Here is a 23,968-nt window from a genome sequence, read left to right as displayed (position 1 = left end):
CCTTCCTAACCTAACCTAACCTAACCTAACCTAACCTAACCTACCCTATAGCCCCCACCTGACTCTCTCTCTCTCTCTCTTAGTCACACATCAGGGATCTCGTTACACTGTTGGCGTGATGGAGATATAGATACAAGACTATAATAATGAATGTGGTTAAATGGCGCTGTTGTCTTGACTAATCTAACCTGTATAAGTTTTCTGAACGTCATATTATACCGCCTCGACCTGGTGTGTCCTCTCGTGTTCAGGAATCGATCTGTCCTTAGTTATTATTATTATTATTATTAGTAGTAGTAGTAGTAGTAGTAGTAATAGTAGTATTTAATATTGTTAAGCTTCAGCCTCAGCACCAGCCTAGTGTTTCGTGTGTCTGCTGGTGGAAAAACCTAAGACAAAGAGAATGTTTTTCAAGAACCAGACATAACAACAATACGCAGTCAAAACATTTTCCCTTATGAGATAATAATTTGGCCAAGACGAACAATATCTAGATTGATTTTTTTTATATAGAAATGAGGAAAATATCCGATATTCAAATGTTTTCTTATTATGGAAAGCAACGTCAGGTATTTTACGAGAATATGACCAAATGTGGGAGACTTTATTAAACTCAAGTGCAAGTGATGGAGGATCAGATATACGTGTTTAACTAAACCACTGAGTAAGTTGTATTAAGATTCAGTTTCATTCCTCAACAAGACCGTGATGATAACCTCTTGTCGGGGTCACGGGTCAGGTTGCCGGCAGTGTGAATATGATCTAATGATTGAAGGATACAAGCAACTGGAGAACTCACCTCGGGTAATTTAAACATCTCTGAGTTACAAGATAAAACCCACACCTCACTGGAATACACGTTTGAGTGTTTGATTTAAGTCACCTAAAGACTAACTCCTCCAGCTTGTTACACTTTTCGATTAACCAACCTAATGCTCACCTTAATCTAATCTAACATAACAGGATATAGGATATGTAATCATGTGAAGTTACCTGGGACTAATCCATCATTGACTATTGAAATTTTGGAAGTTACTATAGAGGAAAAACAAGAGTGCACCCAAGACGTTCCCCTGAGGTACCCCCGAGATAACTCATTAGCCGTCATTACCTGCAGCAGGTTGAGTGGAACAAGTTATAAATCACGTCCAAGACTCGACCTAGTGTCTCGTAACGCAGAGGAGTCGTGTCTGGTGGGCTGAGGTTACCCACAACAGACCTGCCATGACCAGTGGGCAGCACCTTCTTCCACCGAAAGAGCAAGAGAGAGAGAGAGAGAGAGAGAGAGAGATACACTCGTATACGCATCAAAAAATTTACTGTACATTATAACTCTCTCTCTCTCGTCTGAATTAGTCATTAAAACACACAGCTCAACACCACTTGTCTTCATACATCCCAGGTGTTGCCAGGTGTTGCTGTATAAGCTCTTTACTTTATTTGAGAACCTTGTATCATATTTTTTTGAGGATTAACAAAAGTAATTAGAGAGGTTGATTACAGGTATTCTGAGTGTGCGTTTAGGTAGGATGGCTTGGGTGGTAAGTGTGTGTTGAGAGTGGGAAGTTGAGGTGAGAATAAAAATTAGCCAAGTAAGATCTTTGAGGGAGAAAAAATATCAGAAAATAAAAGCAAACTGACGATAGGCCTGCAAAGATGAGTGCCCAAGTTGTGTGTGCTGGGGGAAATTAAGCGTCTTTCTCTCTCTCTCTCTCCTGTACTCGCTTACCTCACCGCCTTCCCGACATGCGTTTAGGCCGTCTCAAACTACTTTTTACATGACCTGAAAGTTGATGCTTCCTATAAATAGTACCTTCTTACTGACCTATTATTTTAAGATCATTGAGAATTATTATTATTGTTATTATTGACGTATTAGTATTATCTTCGTTATTATCGTCATTTTTACTTTTATATACAATAGAATTTAGTTATTTCTTATTCCGTCTTGGTATAATGAACCCAGACATCGCCAGGTAGGTTCAGGCAGCGTCTCTCACCTGTATTGTCCGCGGTGACGATGAAATTACCCAGAGTTTACCTGCGAGTGGACACGCGGTCAGGGGGTCCTAAACTAGATTCACCCAATACCACCGTGCCCGACCCATGTCCAACGAAGCTGAACCTACGTCTTAGTTATGGCAATTTGGCGCGTATGTCTTAAGGTCGTAAGGTCTCATTTTCTATGCCTTTGTTTTTGGTAAGAAACCATATACTTATTTAGACTTTGGGTCATATATATTGGGGTTATAAGGTCTTCTTTTCTTTAGCTTTTTTGGTAAGAATCGACTTATTTTATGAGGGGACTTTAAATCTTACCGAGTGAAGTTATAGGGACTAGTTTCACATGGTTTATTTTTTCACCCCTTGTTCACAGACTCTTGAGAACGTTATGAGCTGTTGTCTTAATCCTTAGAGAGAGAGAAAAAAAGAGAAGGAAAAAAAAAGAAAAAAAAATGAAAAACTGATATTCTACATTCTTGAGTTCTCGGGAATTTTTGAGTCATGACTGTGTTTTTATCTCCTAAGGGAAATATTAAGCTATTGGTAGACTTTTCCCCCAAGATAATGTAGGCCTACCTGTTCCTCAAATATTTATAAATGCGGAAAGAAATTAAAAAAAAAAATCCCTAAACTTTTACTCATTTGGTTATTTTTTTTCTGAATCTTTAACTCATGGGGTGTCGTGAGGCTCAATATTCTGTGCTGAGCCTCCAAAGGTGTCGAGAGTCAATTTTGCATCGTAGCTCCATAGGTATTAAGGTTTTCAAAGATATCAAATCTCCAAATGTATATGGAGCCTCCAAAAATCTCAAGACCACCCAAGTGTGTCTAAGTCGCCTTGTGTATTGACCCGACCAGTGTGTCAAGCCTCCAAAGGTGTCGAATACCCTCCAAAGGTGTCGATCTTTCGTCAACTTGACCCTCTTCACACCACACCTAGTCAGTTACCTTGGTGAACGACTCGACATGTACGCCTTAGAGAACCACCTCCAGGGAAAGAACGCGACGCCCCATCACCATTAGCGCCGCTGGTCTGAGACACGACGGGGGTACCTAAGGTGGTTGTCTGGGTTCCTCTGCTGATATCCTTTTGGGAAGAAGTGCACAGGAAGTGTACCATGGGAAGAACTTGACTCACTCTCTCTCTCTCTCTCTCTGAACTAGTCGTAATGTATATGGGACTAATTATATTTATTATATTGGGATTTAGTAACGAAACCCAATTGTCTGTTTCTCTCTTTAATGAGGAACTGTTGTTTGTACAATTCCCGAGTGTATGTCAACCGTAACTTCCACTATTTATGAGTGTGAAGAGAAAGGACGGCTGCTATGTAAATAGACCGTTTAATCACGTCCTTTCGATGTGAGACTTTGAGTGGGACTGACCTCCTGGGCGCCGGCTATCATGCTGACCCAATCAGTTTCTGGGTGGGCCCTAAGAGAGGCTACCAATCACGTGAACAACAACTGACACTCATAGACAGTGGAAAGTTACAGGGGATGAATCAGTGTATAATTCATATGTAATTAACCCATATATATAATTTATCTCTCTCTCTCTCTCTCTCTCTCTCATTTTCTTGAGCATTTTCTCATGAGGTTTTCGTAACCATTCCACTTGTGTCTTTTTGTCTTTCTTTTATTGTTTCCTTCCCTCTTCTTCTTCTTCTTTGTATCACCTGGCTCACCTGGACTTGACCGAACTAATTAGGGACTTAGCTTGGTCGCCGGAGTAATGAGGTTGGGTGTGTGGGGGGGGGGGTCTCTTAACTGTGGTGGCAGGAGACAGCTGTTGGTAATTACATCCTACTGTTGCCTTCTCTCAGCCAAGCCCTTCTCTCAGCCAAGCCCCTCTCTCTCAGCCTTACTTTATCTCTCAGCATAACTTTAGTGACCTTCAGATTCGTACTCAAATTCGGATCCGGATGTGGATTCTGGTTAGGATTCAGGTTCAGAATCTGATTTGGTAATAGATGGTTGTGTGTTTGGTAGTAAGTATCTGTGTGTCGAGAAGGTTCACAACACAGTGTCGACAAGGTTCACAACACAGTGTCGAGAAGGTTCACAACACAGTGTCGACAAGGTTCACAACACAGTGTCGACAAGGTTCACAACACAGTGTCGACAAGGTTCACAACACAGTGTCGAGAAGGTTCACAACACAGTGTCGACAAGGTTCACAACACAGTGTCGAGAAGGTTCACAACACAGTGTCGAGAAGGTTCACAACACAGTGTCGACAAGGTTCACAACACAGTGTCGACAAGGTTCACAACACAGTGTCGAGAAGGTTCACAACACAGTGTCGACAAGGTTCACAACACAGTGTCGAGAAGGTTCACAACACAGTGTTGACAAGGTTCACAACACAGTGTCGAGAAGGTTTACAACACAGTGTCGAGAAGGTTCACAACACAGCGTCGATAGTTCACAACACAATGTCGAAAGTTCATAACACTTGTTCAATCGGTCTCCCCCCCCCTCCCTTCAAAAAATTAAATAAATAAAAAGTTAGCGAGAAATATAATTGTGAATCGAAACAAAAAACAGAGAACAGGATCAGACAATAACTGGTTTACCAAAGAGTTCAGAGGGAATATAAGACTATGATACCACCGGTAGGGCAATACGTTGGGTTTTGTCACTTGTTATGTCTCTTAATGATTTGCTTTAACTACATTGAGGTGTAAATTTCACGAGAGGGTAGATATATCACAGGGGTGGTATATATTTTCACGAAATGGATATAGAGAGAGGGAATGAGACTCCACCTAAGCAATATGTAGTGCAGCCAGGTGTATCAGTTGTTCCAATTATACTCCCAGAGGTTCATTATATCCAAAGTGGACTCTCTCGTATACACAATATCTCAAGACCAAATTAGAGGTTGATACCCTTTTATAATGGCGGTTTGTCATATCCGGTTACTGTATCATGATGTTGTACTGTGTGTGTGTGTGTGTGTGTGTGTGTGTGTGTGTGTGTGTGTAACTTTACCCAGTGGTCATCGAAGGTCTCAGGTTCTGTGATGTGGACTCGACAGTTGAGATGGCTGACAGTGAGTTCCCGAGGGTGGCTTTTGTGTCCTCTTCCTAGGGTGGTTCTTTGGAAGGGTGATAAAGAATGTCAAGAGACAGGAAGTGGTCTAGAAAATTGTGTCAGGGTGATCTAATGACTCCCTCAAACAACTCCCTGGGTGGATGAGTTGACGAAACCCCCTTGAAAAACCTTTTTGTCGTACATTGTCTAGGTGGTGTCACAGCTAGGTGGTGTCACAGCTGGGTGGTGTCACAGCTAGGTGGTGTCACAGCTGGGTGGTGTCACAGCTGGGTGGTGTCACAGCTAGGTGGTGTCACAGCTGGGTGGTGTCACAGCTGGGTGGTGTTACAGCTAGGTGGTGTCACAGCTAGGTGGTGTCACAGCTTGGTAGTGTCACAGCTGGGTGGTGTCACAGCTGGGTGGTGTTGGTCATCATCATCATCATCTTCATCACCACCACTATCATCATTATCATCATCTTCTTCATTATCGCCACCACTATCATCATCTTCTTTATTATCTCCACCACTATCATCATCATCACCACTACTTTCATCACCATCATCATCTTCATCACCACCACTATCATCATCATCACCACTACTTTCATCACCACTATCATCTTCATCACCACCACCATCATCATCATCATCATCATCTTCTTCTTCATTATCACCACCACTGTCATCATCATCATCATCATCACCACCACCACTATCATCATCATCTTCATCACCACCACTATCATCATCATCTTCTTCTTCTTCATTATCACCACCACTATCATCATCATCTTCTTCATTATCACCACCACCATCATCATCACCACCACCACTATCATCATCATTATCACCACCACTATCATCATCATCATCAATATCACCACCACTATCATCATCATCACCACCACTATCATCATCATTCACCACCACTATCATCATCATTATCACCACCGCCACTATCATCATCATCATCATCATCATTTTCATCACCACCACTATCATCATCATCATCTTCATTATCACCACCACTATCATCATCATCATCATCACCTTCTTCATTATCACCACCACTATCATCATCATCACCACCATCACTATTTCTTCCATCCTCTTCTCGTCACAGGTGTCAAAGCGGCCATCAAACTCAGGTCATTGACACTGTTTCCAGGTCCTTGGTCGTTAACGCCTCAACTACCACTGACGATCCCATTCTTTGACGAGCTTTGATGTTAACCGATGTGGTAATAGTGGTGGCAGTAGTGGTAATATTTGTAGTAGTGATGGTGGTAGTGGTGATGATGGTGGTAGTGGTGATGATGGTGGTAGTGGTGGTGGTAGTACAGAGTAGAGTTGATGGCGGAGGAAGTGAGGGGGGCGGAGGAGGGTTGAGAACTAATGAGGAGGAAGTGAAAGTGATAATTAGGAGGAGGGAGAAAGAAAACAATAAAACAGATGGATGGCTGGAGTAAAGAGAGAAAGAAGAAACACCAATAAAGGAGAAAGTAGAAAGAACACAGAAAAGAAAGAGGAGAAAGAGTAAGCGAGAGAAGAAGGTTGGTTATTTAAGGTCAACAAATTTATTGGCAAAGCTAAGAGTACAGTTTGTCTATTCTGAGTATTTCAGTCAGGGTGGGCTCACTGTTCACTGCCACGCAGGACAGAGGTTCATACACAAAGAAATACATCATATTCATTAACAGTATATATAGGTCAGATTCATGTGGGTGATGTCACTGTTCATTGCCACGCAGGACAGTGGTTCATATACGAATACATTAAAAGTCATATTCTATTTGAGGACTAATCGGTGTGGATTGGCAAATTTGGGATAGCAAGAATGTCCCCAAGCACCCCTGATTCATTGTAATAACTACAAAGTTCATGATACAATAAGCCAGGTGGCCTGAGGTCTTTGACAGTGTCACATTCAATAATATAGTGTTCAATTGTATGCTTTAATGGTTTATCACAAAGTTTACATGCTAAGTGTTCGTGGTGCTGTAGGAAGGAAGGGGAGGAGGTGGTCAGGTGAGAGAGAGAGGTGCTAGAGGAAGGAAGGGGAGGAGGTGGTCAGGTGAGAGAGAGAGGTGCTTGAGGAAGGAAGGAGAGGGTCACAGGTGAGAGAGAGGTGCTGTAGGAAGGAAGGGGAGGAGGTGGTCAGGTGAGAGAGAGAGGTGCTAGAGGAAGGAAGGGGAGGAGGTGGTCAGGTGAGAGAGAGAGAGAGAGAGTAGGTTTAGTGTGCTGGGGGAAGGAGGTGAAGGAGGAAGTGTGTGCCATAACGTCACAGCGACAAACAAAACAAAGCTGATGATAACACGAGGAAAAAATCCCACCAATATTATCCCTATCTCTTAATCTGACCATCATCACTTTAAGCTGTCACTAGTGCATTATAAGCTTACTGCGTGTCTGGGTGGGTGGCTGGGTGGCTGGGTGGGTGGGTGGGGTCACGTCACCACATCTGGAGTCCTTGGACCTATACCTTTCTTTCCTTCTCCCTCCTTACCGTCACCACACTACTTCCTCCTCTTCCACGACCTTCCCTTCCTTCAATCTCTCCCTCTCGTTGACCCCCAGAGAGAGGTCCAACCCTTTGCTCTTCATCACCTCTACTTCCTCCCACCTCCTCCTCTCCCTCCTTTTTCACCCTCACCCCTATATTCCCCTTCCTATTTGCCCCTTCATTAGCTATACCTTTCGTCACCCTCCCACCGCTTTCTCTCCCCCCCCCACTCCCCTATTCCTTTCCTATCCCCAACCCAGGTACTGTTCTTCAACCCAAACCTCTTCCCCAAACTCCCTCCACACCAACACCTTCCCCACACTCCTCCCACACCACCACCTTCCCCCACACTCCCTCCACCCCCCAGCACATTCTGGTATCAATTCTTTGCACCCACATTATTACTACACATTAAGTCTCAATAAGGTCTGTAATCCTCAACTCGAACGTCGTATCCCGTCATAACAAACCTTGAACTCAACCAGCTAGTCACAGTGTGCTGTAACCAGTTTATCTGCAGCTAACTAGACTTACATCCAGACATCTCCCGACATTATATTTTATCATGTTCTTTGTCTTATTTTTTTGCGTCAGCCAAACAATAGATTCTGTTTACATGTTCCTTAATGAAAACAGTATCAGATAACACAACAAAGAGTCCGTGTCATTTAGTCTACCGCCAAGGAAAAGCGAGTCAAACAAGAGACGTCAATAATGGGAGATTCTGAAGGTGCGCAATATGCCGATGTTGCAAAAACAAATGTTGCTATAAACATAATAGCTGTTGTCATATCATCATCAGAAGTTGAATTGTAAATTGTGAATTGCGGTTCTATGTTGCACAGATGTTGCAAATAGAAACTTGCAACGAGAGAATGACAAGAGTTGAGGAATGCAACATGACCTCGCCTATGCCTTTGAGTTTCTGTTGCCCCAATGTTTGCAGAGAAAATGCAGAAGTATGTTAAAAAATACTATTTATTCAGGACTCACAAGTTCCGGCTGTCTGGCACGTGAGTGAAGCTAAACAGAGCCAAGCGGTAATGGGACACTTATGACTCGAGTTGCCAGGACACTGTATCACTCGCCTACCTAATTTACTCTTGTTGTCCTAGCTCTAGAGGTGCTGGCTGGGAGTCTCTTGTCTAGATGTTCACAGAGATCCATGGTAGCTCCTATGAGGCTATCTTACAGGTGTGTGGTGTGAGCTTAATAGGAAAAGGGAGGTATGTTGCCTCTGCCTCTCTCTCCCTCATAACAAAAATTAAGGAAATTCAATAGAGCTACTTGTTTTTCCTTCATTCCCTCCAAAATATATCCTCTATCCTTCCTTCCATACCATAGCCCTTCCTGTACAACCTATCCCTCCCTCCCTCCACAACAAATAATGCCTCCACGGGTGTTAACTCTCCCACTCTGTTCCTAGGGAAGGCTCAGGGTCTGGTGAAAGGTCAAAATTAAATTCATTTATTTATGAGTTATTAGTGACTCCCCTCTCTCTTTCTCTCTCTCTCTCTCCAAACATTTTGCACGCGCGCGCTCACACACATTGTTAATCTATTTCCTTCTTCCCTCTTCTTCCCCTCCACACCTGTCACCCCATTCTGTCTTCCTCCCTCCCACCTCCACACCCTCTCCTCCCCCGCCTCTCCTATCCCCTCGGGGTCATCCTGAAGAAGATGAACAAGTGATGTTTCTCCTTCGGGGGGAAAATAGAGAAGAACTCGTACGCCTAGAGAACATTTATTCGTATACTAATAATGTGATAATTTTCTTTGTTATTGTAGTCAGGTGAGAGTGATGGATGAAGGTGTGGTTAAGTGGTTGTTATTAAATGAGATGATTGATAATTAATGGACTTGGTTCACTTATTGGTCTAAGTGCCAAGTGGAGATAAGGGTATTGATGGATGAGTCAGTCTCTCGACGTCACACACACACACACCAAACACCAAACGCACGCACGCACGCACACACACACACACACACACACACACCAAACGCACGCACACACACACACCAAACGCACGCACGTACACACACACGTGTTCTCGTCTCCTGCCTTATACCTGTGGTCTGTTTAAGGAGTAATTTCACACCTTTCTGACAATTACCTCTTGGCAGGGACAGAAACCGAAACGCCTGAAACATGGATGACCTTTTTTTTTCTGTAACCTGATGCTGTATTTTGAAACCCGATCCTGTATATTGTGGTCAGATGCATTCCTGAACTCCAAGAGATAGGATTCAAGTGTATATATTTTCTCATATATTGATTTGTTTTTTATTAATTTACGGGAGTGTGTTAGTTTGGATCACCTGAAGAATCACAGTCCAGTTTATTTCACCTGAAGATGAATTAACCTGTTCATAACGTTGTAATGAGTTGCCAAAGGTGTGTGACATGTGTGAAGTCCTACTGATATGAGAAGTGGGAATCTCTCTCTCTCTCTCTCTCTCTCTCTCTCTCTCTCTCTCTCTCTCCGTTATCTATCCTATTCTGTTTCCTCGCCCCCATATATTCTCCTTCTGTCTCTCCCACTCCATCCATCCTAAAACCTTACCTTTCCTTTCTCTCCCTCATCCTCCCCTCCTTTCCCCGTCTCTTCTCTCTCCCTCCTCACCCCCTCCTCAACCCCTAACGGACTGAGTAACCCCCCCCCTCTCACCACCACCACCACCCCACGCCCACCCCCACCCCACGCCCACCCCCCCACCCCACGCCCACCCCCCCCACCACTACCTTGTTGACAGAGTTCATTTTGCACTCTTTGAGACGATCGGGTTGTTGAGTTTGCTTTTTGGCGCCGGCCGTCATTGTCCGCCTGACCGTCTGTACAAAATCCAACCAGGAGACGACAGTGTTCTTGTTGCTGTTATTACAAATTCCCCCCCACCCCACCCCCCACCCCCACCCGAGGTCTGTTGTTATTAGGTTAAGTCTCTTGTTTGCATGGGCTTTTGTTTTGTGGATCTTAAACACTGCCGTAAAATAAGACTCTTGAAAACAATCTATTTTTTTTTTTTGTGCTTAATGGAATGACAAGGTCTTTCCGTTTTGTTATGGTCTTACGTACAGGCACTTTTTTTAATGTAGTTTGTATTTTTTTTTTGTAATGAGAAGTTGATTAATTTTTGTAATTTATATTTTAATGTAGTTTGTATTTTTTTTTTTTGTAATGAGAAGTTGATTAATTTTTGTAATTTATATTTTAATGTAGTTTGTATTTTTTTTTTAATGAAAAGTTGATTAATTTTTGTAATTTATATTTTATTTTGTATTATAATTATTAAATCCCTGTTGTTTTTTTATTTAGTACAGTGTGTTTCTACGTAAATAGAGAATCCATGTATTTTGTTGTTGTTATTGAGTTTTTCTGGTGTATAAGCGGCTGTTCTGTAATTCTTAAATAATATCGTAAAATACAGTCTTGGGAATACAGTGTTTAATTGTAATTTCAGTCACAGGCTTGAGATGACAACTGCATTTTGTTAACATTATTTCCAGGTCATATTAAACTCCTGGTATGTGAACGTTGATTCTGTAATCCTTAAAACACTATCACAAAATACAGGCTCGAGATTACAGTGCATTTCTTTTATCATTACAAGGCGTCATACTGTAATGGATTCGGTTTGGTGTTTACAGCGGGTGTTTTGTAATCCACATAACACTATGATACAACAATGCCTCAAGAATACAGTGGTCTGTTATGTTATTCTTGTATTTTGTTATTGATAAACATTTTATTTTTAGTAATTACAGTGTCAATTCGTTTTGTTATTAGTAAAGATTATATATTTTAGAAGTAATTATATACAGAATTACGAAGTCATTTTGCTTGTGGCCGATTCCATTGTTTACATCAGCTTCTGTTTGGCCCTGAGACGAGAACTCAAAACACAGAATTTCGTTACGTTATTATATAGTGCGTCTTCCTGTTATGTGAACGAACTAAAGGTATGCACAGTGTTATCTTTTTTCATACAATCGTATTTTTTTTTAGATTGTTTCAAGAATATTAAGAATACAACATTTATTACCTCACCTTACCCTCTTCCTCCCCCTAAGATCGTTAACTCCCCTTACGGTCCGTGCCTCTTCCCCTAACGTCCGTGCCCCCCCCCCCCTAAGGTGCACGGAACCTCTTGTTTGGTACGTCATAGCGAGGCGTCTCTTGGTATGCGCCGTGCTATTGTGCAGTGCTCAAACATCGCCCCACAAGAGAGGTTGGAGAACACACATTGTCTTCCTTACGTTGTTACAATGTTCCTCTTCATCCTTGTGTTGCTTCACTGTCTTCACTACATTGTCATAGGGTTCCCTGCTGCTCCTTGTTACTTGGCTGTCTTCAGTACATTATCACAAGGCTCCCTGCTTCTTATCGTCACTTGCGTTACCTTCGTTATCTTAACAACAAGGACTTTCACGTTTGTGTTGTGTTTTTCCACCAAGGCGTCGCTCGTAGTGTGAGTGAGTGTGAGTACAAGTCATGGCTGTGGCTGCTGGGAGTGTTGTGTAATTCACTCACTCACACACTCACACACACTCACTCACACACACTCTTACTGCTATTGCCTCGACTTGTTTCGTCTGTTCTTTACCGCTTGGGAAGTAGCTGAGTTTTCATCCCAAAGTGTCATAACTGTTTGGTCACTGTCGAGAGTTGCGTCAAGGACAGATGAAGAGTGTGTGTGTGTGTGTGTGTGAGGGGGGGGGGAGGGGTTATAGATACATATACTATTTACGTATTGTGGAGATGATTTTATAAAATGAAGGTCTTTTAAGTATTTTTATAGTCCTGTGAATGATACGACAGAATGATATAAAGGAAAACTATTTGAAATATTTAAAAGGAAGAGGGTGACATAATTGTTGTTTTTTTATGTTTTCTGTCAGTCATTGTGTTATGAGGATGTTGTACTTGTGTATCTCTCTCTCTCTCTCTCTCTCTCTCTCTCTCTCTCTAGACCCCATCAACCCATCAATTGCCCTCAACAATACACCAGCGAGATAAAAGTGAAACACAATGAATCAATCTCAATCAGACGTCAACCACATTCTATCAAGTCAACATCATTCAATCTAATTCAAGCAAACGCTACCACTCCATCTATTCACCTTGTGGTTTACCATTAATCCATCCACAGTCATGTTATCCATCAATCCTTCTATTCATCCATCCGCCTTGTACATCATCAACCATCCATCAATCCTTCTATTCATCCATCCGCCTTGTGCATCATCAACCATCCATCAATCCAACACTCTTGTTTCGTCAATCCACCTCGTGTTCCACCATCAACCACCTTCTTCCCCACCACCAATCCTCCTCGTGTTCCACCATCAATCCACTTCGTGTTCCACCATCAATCCACCTCGTGTTCCACCATCAATCCACCTCGTGTTCCACCACCAATCCACCTTGTGCTTGTACTGGACACAGCGGCTAATAACAGAAAAACAAGATAGATAAGGTTGTGATATGATTAGATAAGTCAAAGTTATAAACTGATCTATGGCTCTCACTTGCCCCTCCCTCTCCCTTCATTCCCCCTCTCTCCCTTTCCCCCCTCTCTCCCTCCAGCGTCCTTCCCTCTCCCCTTCCTTCAACCTTAATCCTTCTCTCTCTCTCTCTCTCTCTCTCTCTCTCTCTCTCTCACACACAATAGGTCCGAATACGGGTCGAGTCTCAGTGTATATTTCTCCCCATCGGTAATTTTATTCTCAGATAGTGGTAGACGTTTAGGTAGAGTCTATATGTAAAATAAACTACATATTGATTAAGCTCTCGCGTCTATTGTTAAGTCTGCAGCCGAGTCTTCTAAGGCTCTTTATCAATCATATTTTCTTAACTATTAAATACAAATGTTTTTTTTTTGTGACATCATTCAATTCACCTGCTCGAGAGATTGTCATAGGTAGTACATAGGTAGTACTACACGTCTATTCAACTCGGATATAAACAGCGAGGCACGTCTATTCAACCCGGAAATAGGCGACGTGGCTCTATTAAGTAACCTAGAGATAGACTGCCTGGGGATATAGTTACGATGAACTGTGACCCGGAGATAAGGTCTTCATAATCCGGAGATAAAATATAATATACAGTATAACCCGGAGAGAAAGACTGTGATAAACAACATAACACTCTCTGGATACACTGCACAGGGACGTGTTTCCAAGATTCTGTTCACACTATAATAATAATAATAATAATAATAATAATAATAATAATAATAACGGTAATAATAATAATAATATCAATAATGTACAGTTTAATACATGGTATGGTAATCGTGTTGAACTGATAAATAGCCTATACAGCTAGTAACATTTTAAGTGCTACGCCTCATTTGGTAACAGTGTAACTCGTCTGGCGATAGTGTAAAACCTAATGGGTCAAGTAACTGTATATTTTGGTAACAGTTTAAAGGATCTTAGTTGTATAGTGTAGATCTGGTAACAATGTGAATATTAGTGGGTCAAGTAACACTGTAGATCTGGTAACAGTGAAAAATTGAAGGGGTTTAAATAAAATTGTACCTGTATACCATGAAAGAGTGTACAGCCACGCGGGTCTGGTAACACTGTGTATCTTTTAGCAGTGTAGAACCACACGGGTCTGGTAATTGTGAGGCCGGGGACTGATTGGTTGGCTTGCTGGTTAACTGGAGGACTGACTGACTGACTGACTGAATGTGTCTTGGCTGACTAGGTTATCACCATCCACGTAACTATCAAGAGATAAGTTTGTTTTCAGGTAACTCTTATGACTACGCATTAAGTGCCGGCCGTATAGTTATGGTACGTGTTTTAGACATGGGTGGCAGGCGTATAGTTATCGTACGTGTTTTAGACATGGGTGCCGGCCGTATAGTTATGGTACGTGTTTTAGACATGGGTGGCGGGCGTATAGTTATGGTACGTGTTTTAGACATGGGTGGCGGGCGTATAGTTATCGTACGTGTTTTAGACATGGGTGGCAGGCGTATAGTTATGGTACGTGTTTTAGACATGGGTGGCGGGCGTATAGTAATGGTACGTGTTTTAGACATGGGTGGCGGGCGTATAGTTATGGTACGTGTTTTTAGACATGGGTGGGTGGCGGGCATGTATAGTTATGGTACGTGTTTTAGACATGGGTGGCAGGCGTATAGTTATGGTACGTGTTTTAGACATGGGTGGCAGGCGTATAGTTATGGTACGTGTTTTAGACATGGGTGGCGGGCGTATAGTTATGGTACGTGTTTTAGACATGGGTGGCGGGCGTATAGTTATGGTACGTGTTTTAGACATGGGTGGCGGGCGTATAGTTATGGTACGTGTTTTGAACGGTGGTGGCGTTAGTTATGGTACGTGTTTTAGACATGGGTGGCGGGCGTATAGTTATGGTACGTGTTTTAGACATGGTGGCGGCGTATAGTTAAGGTACGTGTTTTAGACATGGGTGGCGGGCTTAGTTATGGTACGTGTTTTAGACATGGGTGGCGGGCGTATAGTTATGGTACGTGTTTTAGACATGGGTGCAGGGCGTATGGTAATGGTGCGTGTTTTAGACATGGGTGCCAGGCGTATAGTAATGGTACGTGTTTTAGACATGGGTGGCGGCGTATAGTTATGGTACGTGTTTTAGACATGGGTGCCAGGCGTATAGTTATGGTAATGTTTTAGACATGGGTGGCGGGCGTATAGTTATGGTACGTGTTTTAGACATGGGTGCAGGGCGTATGGTAATGGTGCGTGTTTTAGACATGGGTGCCAGGCGTATAGTAATGGTACGTGTTTTAGACATGGGTGCCGGGCGTATAGTAATGGTACGTGTTTAGACATGGGTGGCGGGCGTATAGTTATGGTACGTGTTTTAGACATGGGTGGCGGCGTATAGTTATGGTACGTGTTTTACATGGGTGGCGGGCGTTAGTTATGGTACGTGTTTTAGACATGGGTGGCGGGCGTATAGTTATGGTACGTCCATATTTAGCCATGACTAACCCACACTCGTAACCTCACCCTCAAGCACGTTCTCAAGTGCCACTCTTAACCTCACCCTCAAACACGTTCTCAAGTGCCACTCTTAACCTCACCCTCAAACACGTTCTCAAGTGCCACTCTTAACCTCACCCTCAAGCACGTTCTCAGTGCCACTCTTAACCTCACCTCAAACACGTTCTCAAGTGCCACTCTTAACCTCACCCTCAAGCACGTTCTCGTGCCACTCTTAATCTCACCCTCAAACACGTTCTCGTGCCACTCTTAACCTCACCCTCAAGCACGTTCTCAAGTGCCACTCTTAACCTCACCCTCAAACACGTTCTGAAGTGCCACTCTTAACCTCACCCTCAAGCACGTTCTCAAGTGCCACTCTTAACCTCACCCTCAAACACGATCTCAAGTGCCACTCTTAACCTCACCCTCAAGCACGTTCTCAAGTGCCACTCTTAACCTCACCCTCAAGCACGATCTCAAGTGCCACTCTAAACCTGAGACATTTGTTACCCTCGAGTGGTTTATCTCATATCGACGTTTTGTCAACTTTGTGTCCTCCAAGTGTGGCCTTAAGTCTTAAACGCAGCTGGTCGTCTCACTGCTTCCCGCCTCCATCACCCACTAGCAGAACCGCTTTAGAAACACCCCGTGCTTCTCTGCCTGCTTTCTCCCTCCTGCTGTGTCAAGAGAGCGAGTCAGCCACATCAGCAGGGCGAGAGTACGTTGTGAAGGTCGACTGTCTGGTTGAGTAGCTGGTTCGGACTTCATCGTCTGGTTAGTGCTGCTGACAAGTTGAACAGCCTCTGGCTGATGCTGTTACAAAACCGTACAGCGTCTGATTACTGCTGTAAACTGTACAGTGCCTTGCAAGCTGTACAACGTCTGGTTGGTGCTGTAAAATGCACAGTGTATCACTAATGGTGTAAATTGAATTGATAGTATTATTACAGACGAGTGATCCACCTTTTGATTACTAAACCGACAGTGGTGGAGGACGAGGAGGAGGGGGGATAGGTGGTGGATGGTACTGTAGTGGTGGTGTCAGTGACGGCCACCACGAGTCTGTCAGGAGGACGACCTGGCCAAGGATCCGGCCTGCATCTGCCCCTCCTTTACCCTCTCTCAAAAACATTCCTTGTGTCACCAATTATCGTAGAGAATAATTCGTGGCTCGGGTCAAGGGAAACAGCCATACTTTATGCTTCCGTTCAGCTGTTACGATAAATTACCGCAGAGTGTGGGATATATACTGTAATAGACATAGTGGCGATATACTTCCCTCTCTCTCTCCCTCCCTCCCTCTCCTCTCCTCTCCTCTCCCCTTCCCCCCTCTCTCTCCCTCCCTCCCTCCCTCTCCTCTCTCTCCCTCTCTCCCTCCCCCTCCTCTCTCTCTTTCTCTCTCTCTCTGACCAGCCTGCCGATAGCATCATCTATCAACGGTTGATGTAGAAGATAATTAATCTCTATCACGAGGTGGGGAAGGGTGGAGAGAGAAAGAGAGGGGGTGGAGGTGAGGTTCGGCAGAGAGGGGTAAGGGGTTGAGGTGAGGTTCGGCAGAGAGGGGTAAGGGGTTGAGGTGAGGTTCGGCAGAGAGGGGTAAGGGGTTGAGGTGAGGTTCGGCAGAGAGGGGTAAGGGGTTGAGGTGGGATAAAGTAATTCATTAGTTAGTCGACGTCTGCCGCTGCGGTAAAAAAACAAAATAAAAGACAGACGTTTAATTGATTCCCCACACGAGACTCTGAAACAAGTTTCGATTCTATCTCCGTCGCGCCAACACCTGGGGTGGATAAGTTAACTCACACGGCAGCTCTCCCCTCCCCTGATGACCCATGGCTGGCCCACACATTTCACCAACTTGAAGTGTGTCTTAACTACAAGCCCATTGAGGTTAGGAGTTCCCCAAGGGTATGTTCTTAACCTTACTGTATTCTGAGCACTAAGTAAACTTGGTTGTATATGATTTTTCTTCTTTCTCAGGGAGGCAACAGGGCTCCCATTGTATTCTTAGCGCTTAAATACTGTAGTGTAATTAACTTCATTCAGATTTACCGTAACTAATTTCTCATGTGTTGTACAATGTTACTCGTGTTCGTTTATATTCTTACTGTTGCTGTATACTATAATCACTTACCTTGATCCTTCAGAGTTTACTAAATGCTAAGTTTATTTAATCTCACAAAGGTTAGGGAACATCAAAGCTCTATAACCCCAGTCGTATTGAGGTCAAGTTTTCACATCTTACATAAACGATCCCATGAAATTTATCTGCCTACATCCCCGTTACATGCTGGAGTGCCTCAGGGTTCAACTCTCACCCTTATGATGTTCCACCACGTAAATAAATGTTTGTGTGAAATTTATTTAACATTCTCATTAACGCGGGAATACCAAGGACTTTTCATCCACTTTATCCTCTACAGGCAGAAGCAAACACACGGCTATAACCTTCACCCAATCCCCGTACAGACAGCCGGCCAACCTTCACAACAATGCCAACCATCACTCCGCTCTGTTCCAAGGCGACTTACACACTAAGTTATGTTCACAGCGTCCGACTCTATCAAACACCGTGTTATAAAGCTCGCAGATTTTTAATGACGAGGCGGAGGAGGAGGGTTGCAGACATAACATATGAGTGCAAACAACTTTACTCCACGGGTCTCGAGTAAGTGTTAGCGTTCCCGAGTCAGTGAAAGCTTCAGAGTTATGGCGGCTGCTTAACACCTGACTCTTTTGAAGCTTCCAATCGTCTTGTTTTGGGAGATGAATTTTCTTGATTATATATTTAACCCAGGAAAAGGGAAGCAAGAAGTGTGTCAATATGTCTCGCGTCAGCCTGGCCCGACACACACACACACAGTAGCTAGGTAAGCCGCTGTCTTGTGAGTGGTCCTTCCCGGCCATCACCACCTGGCCAGCTTAAGACATGACTTAACTGATTGACGTACACCACCACCATCTGGCTGGCTTATAACATGACTGACATGCCTTTCCTGCGCCGCGGATGACTAGCTGGTTTAAGTCAACCATCTGACTGGCATAAGCCACAACCATATGGCTGGGTTTAACTACAAGCACCTGGCTGCCTTAAACCAGAACCATCGGACTGGCTTAAACCAAACCGCAATCACCTGACTGGCTTTAAATACAACCACTTCACTGGTTTACTTAACCAGTCTCTCACGATAGACACTACACACCGCCGTTCTTTCAGCGTATCTTAACGCAGGAATTTAAATGGGAGGGAAATCAGATAAATCAACTAAAAATTACGGCGACATCAGAGATACGACTATGAAATAAGGTGGAAATCAGAGCCAGGAACTCAGTGAGGGGGATCTAGTGGTATAGTGTACATAAGGCAGCAAGACTTAAAAGATAGTAAAGAAAATCACACTATCTTGGCTTCACAACACCCCCACCCCCCAAAAAAAAATTACATGCTTGTGTTTTTGACTTACCTAATAAAGATCATTTAACTCACGGGCTCCCACATTTAGTTCGCAAGTGTGTCTTTCTCCCTGACACACGCGATGAACCAAGATAGACACTCGCTGTTCTGAAGGGCACTTGACCACCAACACTTAGCCGGAGTGCACTAAAGCAAGAATCGCTTGGCACTTCCAGTAACTTCATTCTTTCCACGTCGTCTGGTTTTAGAGGCGCTCAATCGCGGCGCCACGAAGCCCCGAGTTGACCACCACTTGGAGACCTCGCATCTGATCTCCTGATTTTGAATTTAATTTTCACAAAAACAAAACCCCCTTTTTTTTCTTTTTTTTTTCTTTTATTTTACTGTTTTAATTGATGTTTAATAGCATATTACTAGCTTTCACACATTCTTTGTTTTTCTCGTGTTATTACTGTTGTGTGAGGTAGGGTGATAGGCATTACTAGGTTTCCTAAGACTCAATCGGTTAAAATTCTCAGGTAGCACCACTCATTAACACGTTAACAGGTGTTAAAACAAACTCTTCTGCAGCTGGCGAGATTGTGTTATTAATTTTCGGGGATTATTTTAGCCGGGTACACACGGTAGTTATTCCTGTGGGTATCCACTGGCGGGTGTCGAGCACTTTGGACAGTCCACACACGTCTCTTCACTTTGAGTTTATCTGAGGAAATACGGCTGGGTTGCTGCTGTCTCCCGCGCGATACTAGCGAGGCTCCCTGGGTAGTGCTGCCGCCCCCCCAACCATGGGCATCTACACAATTTTCACTCATATTTCCACAATTTCGTTAGGATTTCCCCATTATTTCATCCATCTTAAGCTCGAAATTAACCACAGAGAACGAAAATTATATTAGAAATTAAAGAAAGAGTAGAATCGTGTGAAATATCGACGCTAGTTGACGACATCTGGCAGTTGTCCTAATCAACCAATCAGGGGACGGAAAGACGCGCGACGTCACTCTACCCCGCTTAGGACCCAATTCTCCCCATTCCAAGTTGTGCAGTCGGGTCCCAACCTCTGTGACCTCAGGAGGGCACGTCCTGAGTTCCCACGTGACCGGGAATTAGGGAGGTCACTAACAATTATTCACACGGATCTTCGCTGTCCAATTTTCACCCATAAGTTGCGTTCGTCATTATCAAAGTCCGCTTGATTTTCCTCTTGAGTCGTATCTTATCAGTAGTCTAGTTGTGTAAACATGATGTATTTGAAGTACAATTAGCGAGAAATTCTATATTTTTTTATTTATATATATTGTAATTTCGTATTCGCTTTGCTGTTTGATTTATTAAGTATTTGTTAATATTTCTCCTGAGGAACAAAATTCAAAAGGAATATTAATTAAGCTTCTGGGATGAGGAAATTAAAATGATTTATAATCGTGAACGAAAAATAATAAAGTGTACATATTCAATCATAATTTAACTCTACTGTTTTTTTTGTGTAACCAAATGACCAAAATATGATAATATGACCGGTTATGTACATTTTTACCTTTAAGGAACAATAATGGTAAATTACAGTAGGATTTTCTGAACGAGTTTAACTAGAATTACGATTTGTTGAAGTGTAAACGGTCCTATTTGAACTGAGAACCTGAAATTTCACACACACACACACACATTCTTTGCCAGCCTCGCGTGCTTATTCACTTTAAATTAACATAAATTCCATATCATCTCGTGTCAAGAAACATATTTAATGTAAATTGTTGATAAGTGATAGTATCTTCGTTGCTTGTGTTGTGGTCAGTGCTTCTGAGATGTGAACCTTTGTTCTTAAATATTTGTTAAGTTAAAGATGTGAAGGTCTATTGTGATCGTCCACTTTCTCTGTCTGTCTGTGTTGTTAGTTTGTTCGTGTGTCCGTTTTGTCTCACGTTACGACACACACACACACACACACACACACACACACACACACACATAGAGCAAAATATTGTGAGATTGATTTTTTTACATGACAATCTTTCAGTGTCTTGGATTTTTTTTTTGAATACTTGGAAAATCTTGAAAAGTCTTAGAAAATTTGTAAAAGTCTTGGATTTTTTTTAAGTCTTAAAAGACGTAAAAAGTCTTAAAACAGTCTTGGGAAGGCCAATTTTCACACCTTATCTTAAAACGGTTGACAGTCAGCTCTCACCTGTCCAACCTTTCAACCTGTACACCTCTCTTCCCGTCTACCTGTCCACCTTGATCATAAAGGACGTCCCCAAAATCCGAATTCTTGACAGATCTTAACGTTCAAGTTTGTTTTCAATATAGGGCATACCACCATACACTTACACTCGAGTCACTCTATAACTCTGAGGCCATATTGAACGCCAAGTGTGTACAGTATATATCTTATGTTCAAGGGAGTTCAGTTTTTAGATGCGTTCATATTATCTTCATTTAGGTGGAAAATTAAACTTTACATGACAGAATCTACGAATTGTTTTTTTAATTGATTTTTTCCCGAACCCGAGTCAGCCGAACCCGAGTCTGGTTTCGGGGGAGTCGGTAAGGTGTTTGATGGTTCATTTAGATCAAGATTAAAGAACCCATAATTCCTGAGTAGGGGGAACGCCTTTTGGGGTACACGGTAAGGTATGGGTGGGCCAGGTGGGTTTCATCGTAAATAGGTTCATTGTGGTCATAGGTCAAAGTGTTAGTACGCCCTGGTGGTAATGGTTCTGATTGGCCCTGGTGGCAATAGGTTCTGATTGGCCCTGGTGGTAATGGTTCTGATTGGCCCTGGTGGTAATAGGTCTACGTTCTAGTGGGTTAGAGATATAATGGGCCCTGGTACTAGTGAGTTCTAGTTGTAATGGACCCCGGTACTAAAGGGCACGAGTATTAATGGGCACCAGTTCTAATGAATCCCAGTTCTAATGGATCCTGGTACTAATGGGTCCCAGTTCTAATGGGTCCCAATTCTAATGGACCCCGATACTAATGGGCCCCTAGTTCTAATGGGTATTGATACTAATGGACCACAAATCTAATGGGCCCCGGTTCTAATGGGTTGTTTAAACTAAAAATGCTGGCCTAAAGTGAGTCGAAATTACACCGATACTCTACCATTAGCCAGATGCATTCTCTGACCTCCGGGCGCTGGTAAGGAGATACCCACGGCAGCAGTGGTCAAGGTCTGGCGGTCAATGATTTGTCAGAAATTTAATATAACTTGTCTTTGTGATCAAGTTTATTTTTTAATTTTTTATGAGTGAAAAGTAAAGGAAAATAAACGTTTGAGGTCCAGCGAGTTTGATGAAATATGACGACAGGAATACAGGAATAATCTAATTTGTTGTTCAGAATTTCTTAATACTGGCTGAGTGAAGTAAATCGTTGACTAATATTTGCATTTGTTTGAAATATTTTCTTGTATTTTTTAGAATTGATCCTGACATTCCATACCCAAGAACCCATATTAGTCTTCTCGTTATTGACCTCACAACCGATTTAAGACTTCTTAGCCGATGTAACCACGCAGGTAACAGGCCGGGTTTTGATTGGTATGTCTCAGGTGCTCTTAAATATACCTGAAGAAATGTCACTGTTTAAAACAGCTTGAACCGTCAGTGGGTATGGACAGGTTTTTCAATATACAAGGTGTCCCCAATGTCCTGTTCCACCACATGTCTTATACAGGGTGTCCACAATGTCCTGTTCCACCCCATGTCTTATACAGGGTGTCCTCGATGTCCTGTTCCACCCCATGTCTTATACAGGGTGTCCTCGATGTCCTGTTCCACCCCATGTCTTATACAGGGTGTCCTCGATGTCCTGTCCCACCACATGTCTTATACAGGGTGTCCTCGATGTCCTGTTCCACCCCATGTCTTATACAGGGTGTCCTCGATGTCCTGTTCCACCCCATGTCTTATACAGGGTGTCTCGATGTCCTGTTCCACATGTCTTATACAGGTGTCTCGATGTCCTGTCCACCACATGTCTTATACAGGGTGTCCCGATGTCCTGTTCCACCCCATGTCTTATACAGGGTGTCCTCGATGTCCTGTTCCACCCCATGTCTTATACAGGGTGTCCACGATGTCCTGTTCCACCACATGTCTTATGCAGGGTGTCCACAATGTCCTGTTCCACCACATGTCTTATACAGGGTGTCCTCGATGTCCTGTTCCACCCCAGTAATAAGAGTGTGGAGGTCACATTGCAATTATATCTTGCGCTAGTCAGGACGCACCTCGACTATGCTGTTCAGTTCTGGTGCCCACAACCCACGCCAGACCCACAGCCCACGCCACACCCACAGCCCACACCAGACCCACAGCCCACACCAGACCCACAGCCCACACCAGGACCCCACAGCCCAGGGCCACACCCACAGCACACACCAGACCCACACAGCCCACGCCAGACCCACAGCCCAGGGGCACACCCACAGCCCACACCAGACCCACAGCCCACGCCAGACCCACAGCCCAGGGCCAGACCCACAGCCCACGCCAGACCCACAGCCCACGCCAGACCCACAGCCCACACCAGATCCACAGCCCACGCCAGACCCACAGCCCACGCCAGACCCACACTCTGACTTTCCTGGTTCTTGGGAGTATCACGAGCGGATCTTGGCAGGCGTTGTAGCGCTATTACTTGAAACTGACAGCGTCCTCCTTGACCAGTTAATCATCCGTATCACCTGAGAAATATTAACACCGACGGAGTACTCAGCGAGGTGTGTGTGTGTGTGTGTGTGTGCAGTAGAACATGGTCGTAGGGTGTTGGGTCTTCTGCTGGTTATGTGGAGGGCTCTAGTGTTGTGATATGTTAATTACTCTGTTTGTAGTTTTCGGGGTCTTCCTTCTTTCTTCTCCTTTCTTCATCTTTTCATTTTGCTTCTTTTATTTTCTTCTTCCTTTTACTTCTTCTTTTCGTTTTTGTTTTGCCCTTGTTATTTTTTTTTCAGTCATTTTCTCCTCCTCCTCCTTCATCTCCTCCTCCTTCATCTCCTCCTCCTCCTCCTTCATC

At 43.4% G+C, this 23,968-nt stretch overlaps 2 protein-coding genes across 2 annotated transcripts in view; one reads left to right on the top strand and one right to left on the bottom strand.

Moving 5' to 3' along the window:
* Window positions 1-19,647, bottom strand: part of LOC121868091 — a 47,589-nt gene extending 27,942 nt beyond the window's left edge. Inside the window, exon 1 of the mRNA XM_042368362.1 lies at window positions 18,999-19,647. Coding sequence (XP_042224296.1) covers window positions 18,999-19,012 — 14 coding nt within the window. The 5' untranslated portion in view covers window positions 19,013-19,647. The remainder of the gene's footprint in view (window positions 1-18,998) is intronic.
* Window positions 19,648-23,190: 3,543 nt separating this feature from the next.
* LOC121868089 (uncharacterized histidine-rich protein DDB_G0274557-like) lies at window positions 23,191-23,643 on the top strand. Its single transcript, XM_042368359.1, has one exon. The coding sequence runs from the start codon at window positions 23,191-23,193 to the stop codon at window positions 23,641-23,643; it is 453 nt and encodes a 150-aa protein (XP_042224293.1).
* Window positions 23,644-23,968: the final 325 nt, after the last annotated feature.

The sequence above is a fragment of the Homarus americanus genome, unplaced genomic scaffold, assembly GCF_018991925.1.
Source record: "Homarus americanus isolate GMGI-L3 unplaced genomic scaffold, GMGI_Hamer_2.0 scaffold11062, whole genome shotgun sequence".
NCBI lineage: Eukaryota > Metazoa > Arthropoda > Malacostraca > Decapoda > Nephropidae > Homarus > Homarus americanus.
Note: the sequence above shows the minus strand (reverse complement) of the source record. Positions and strands in the feature narration are given on the sequence as shown.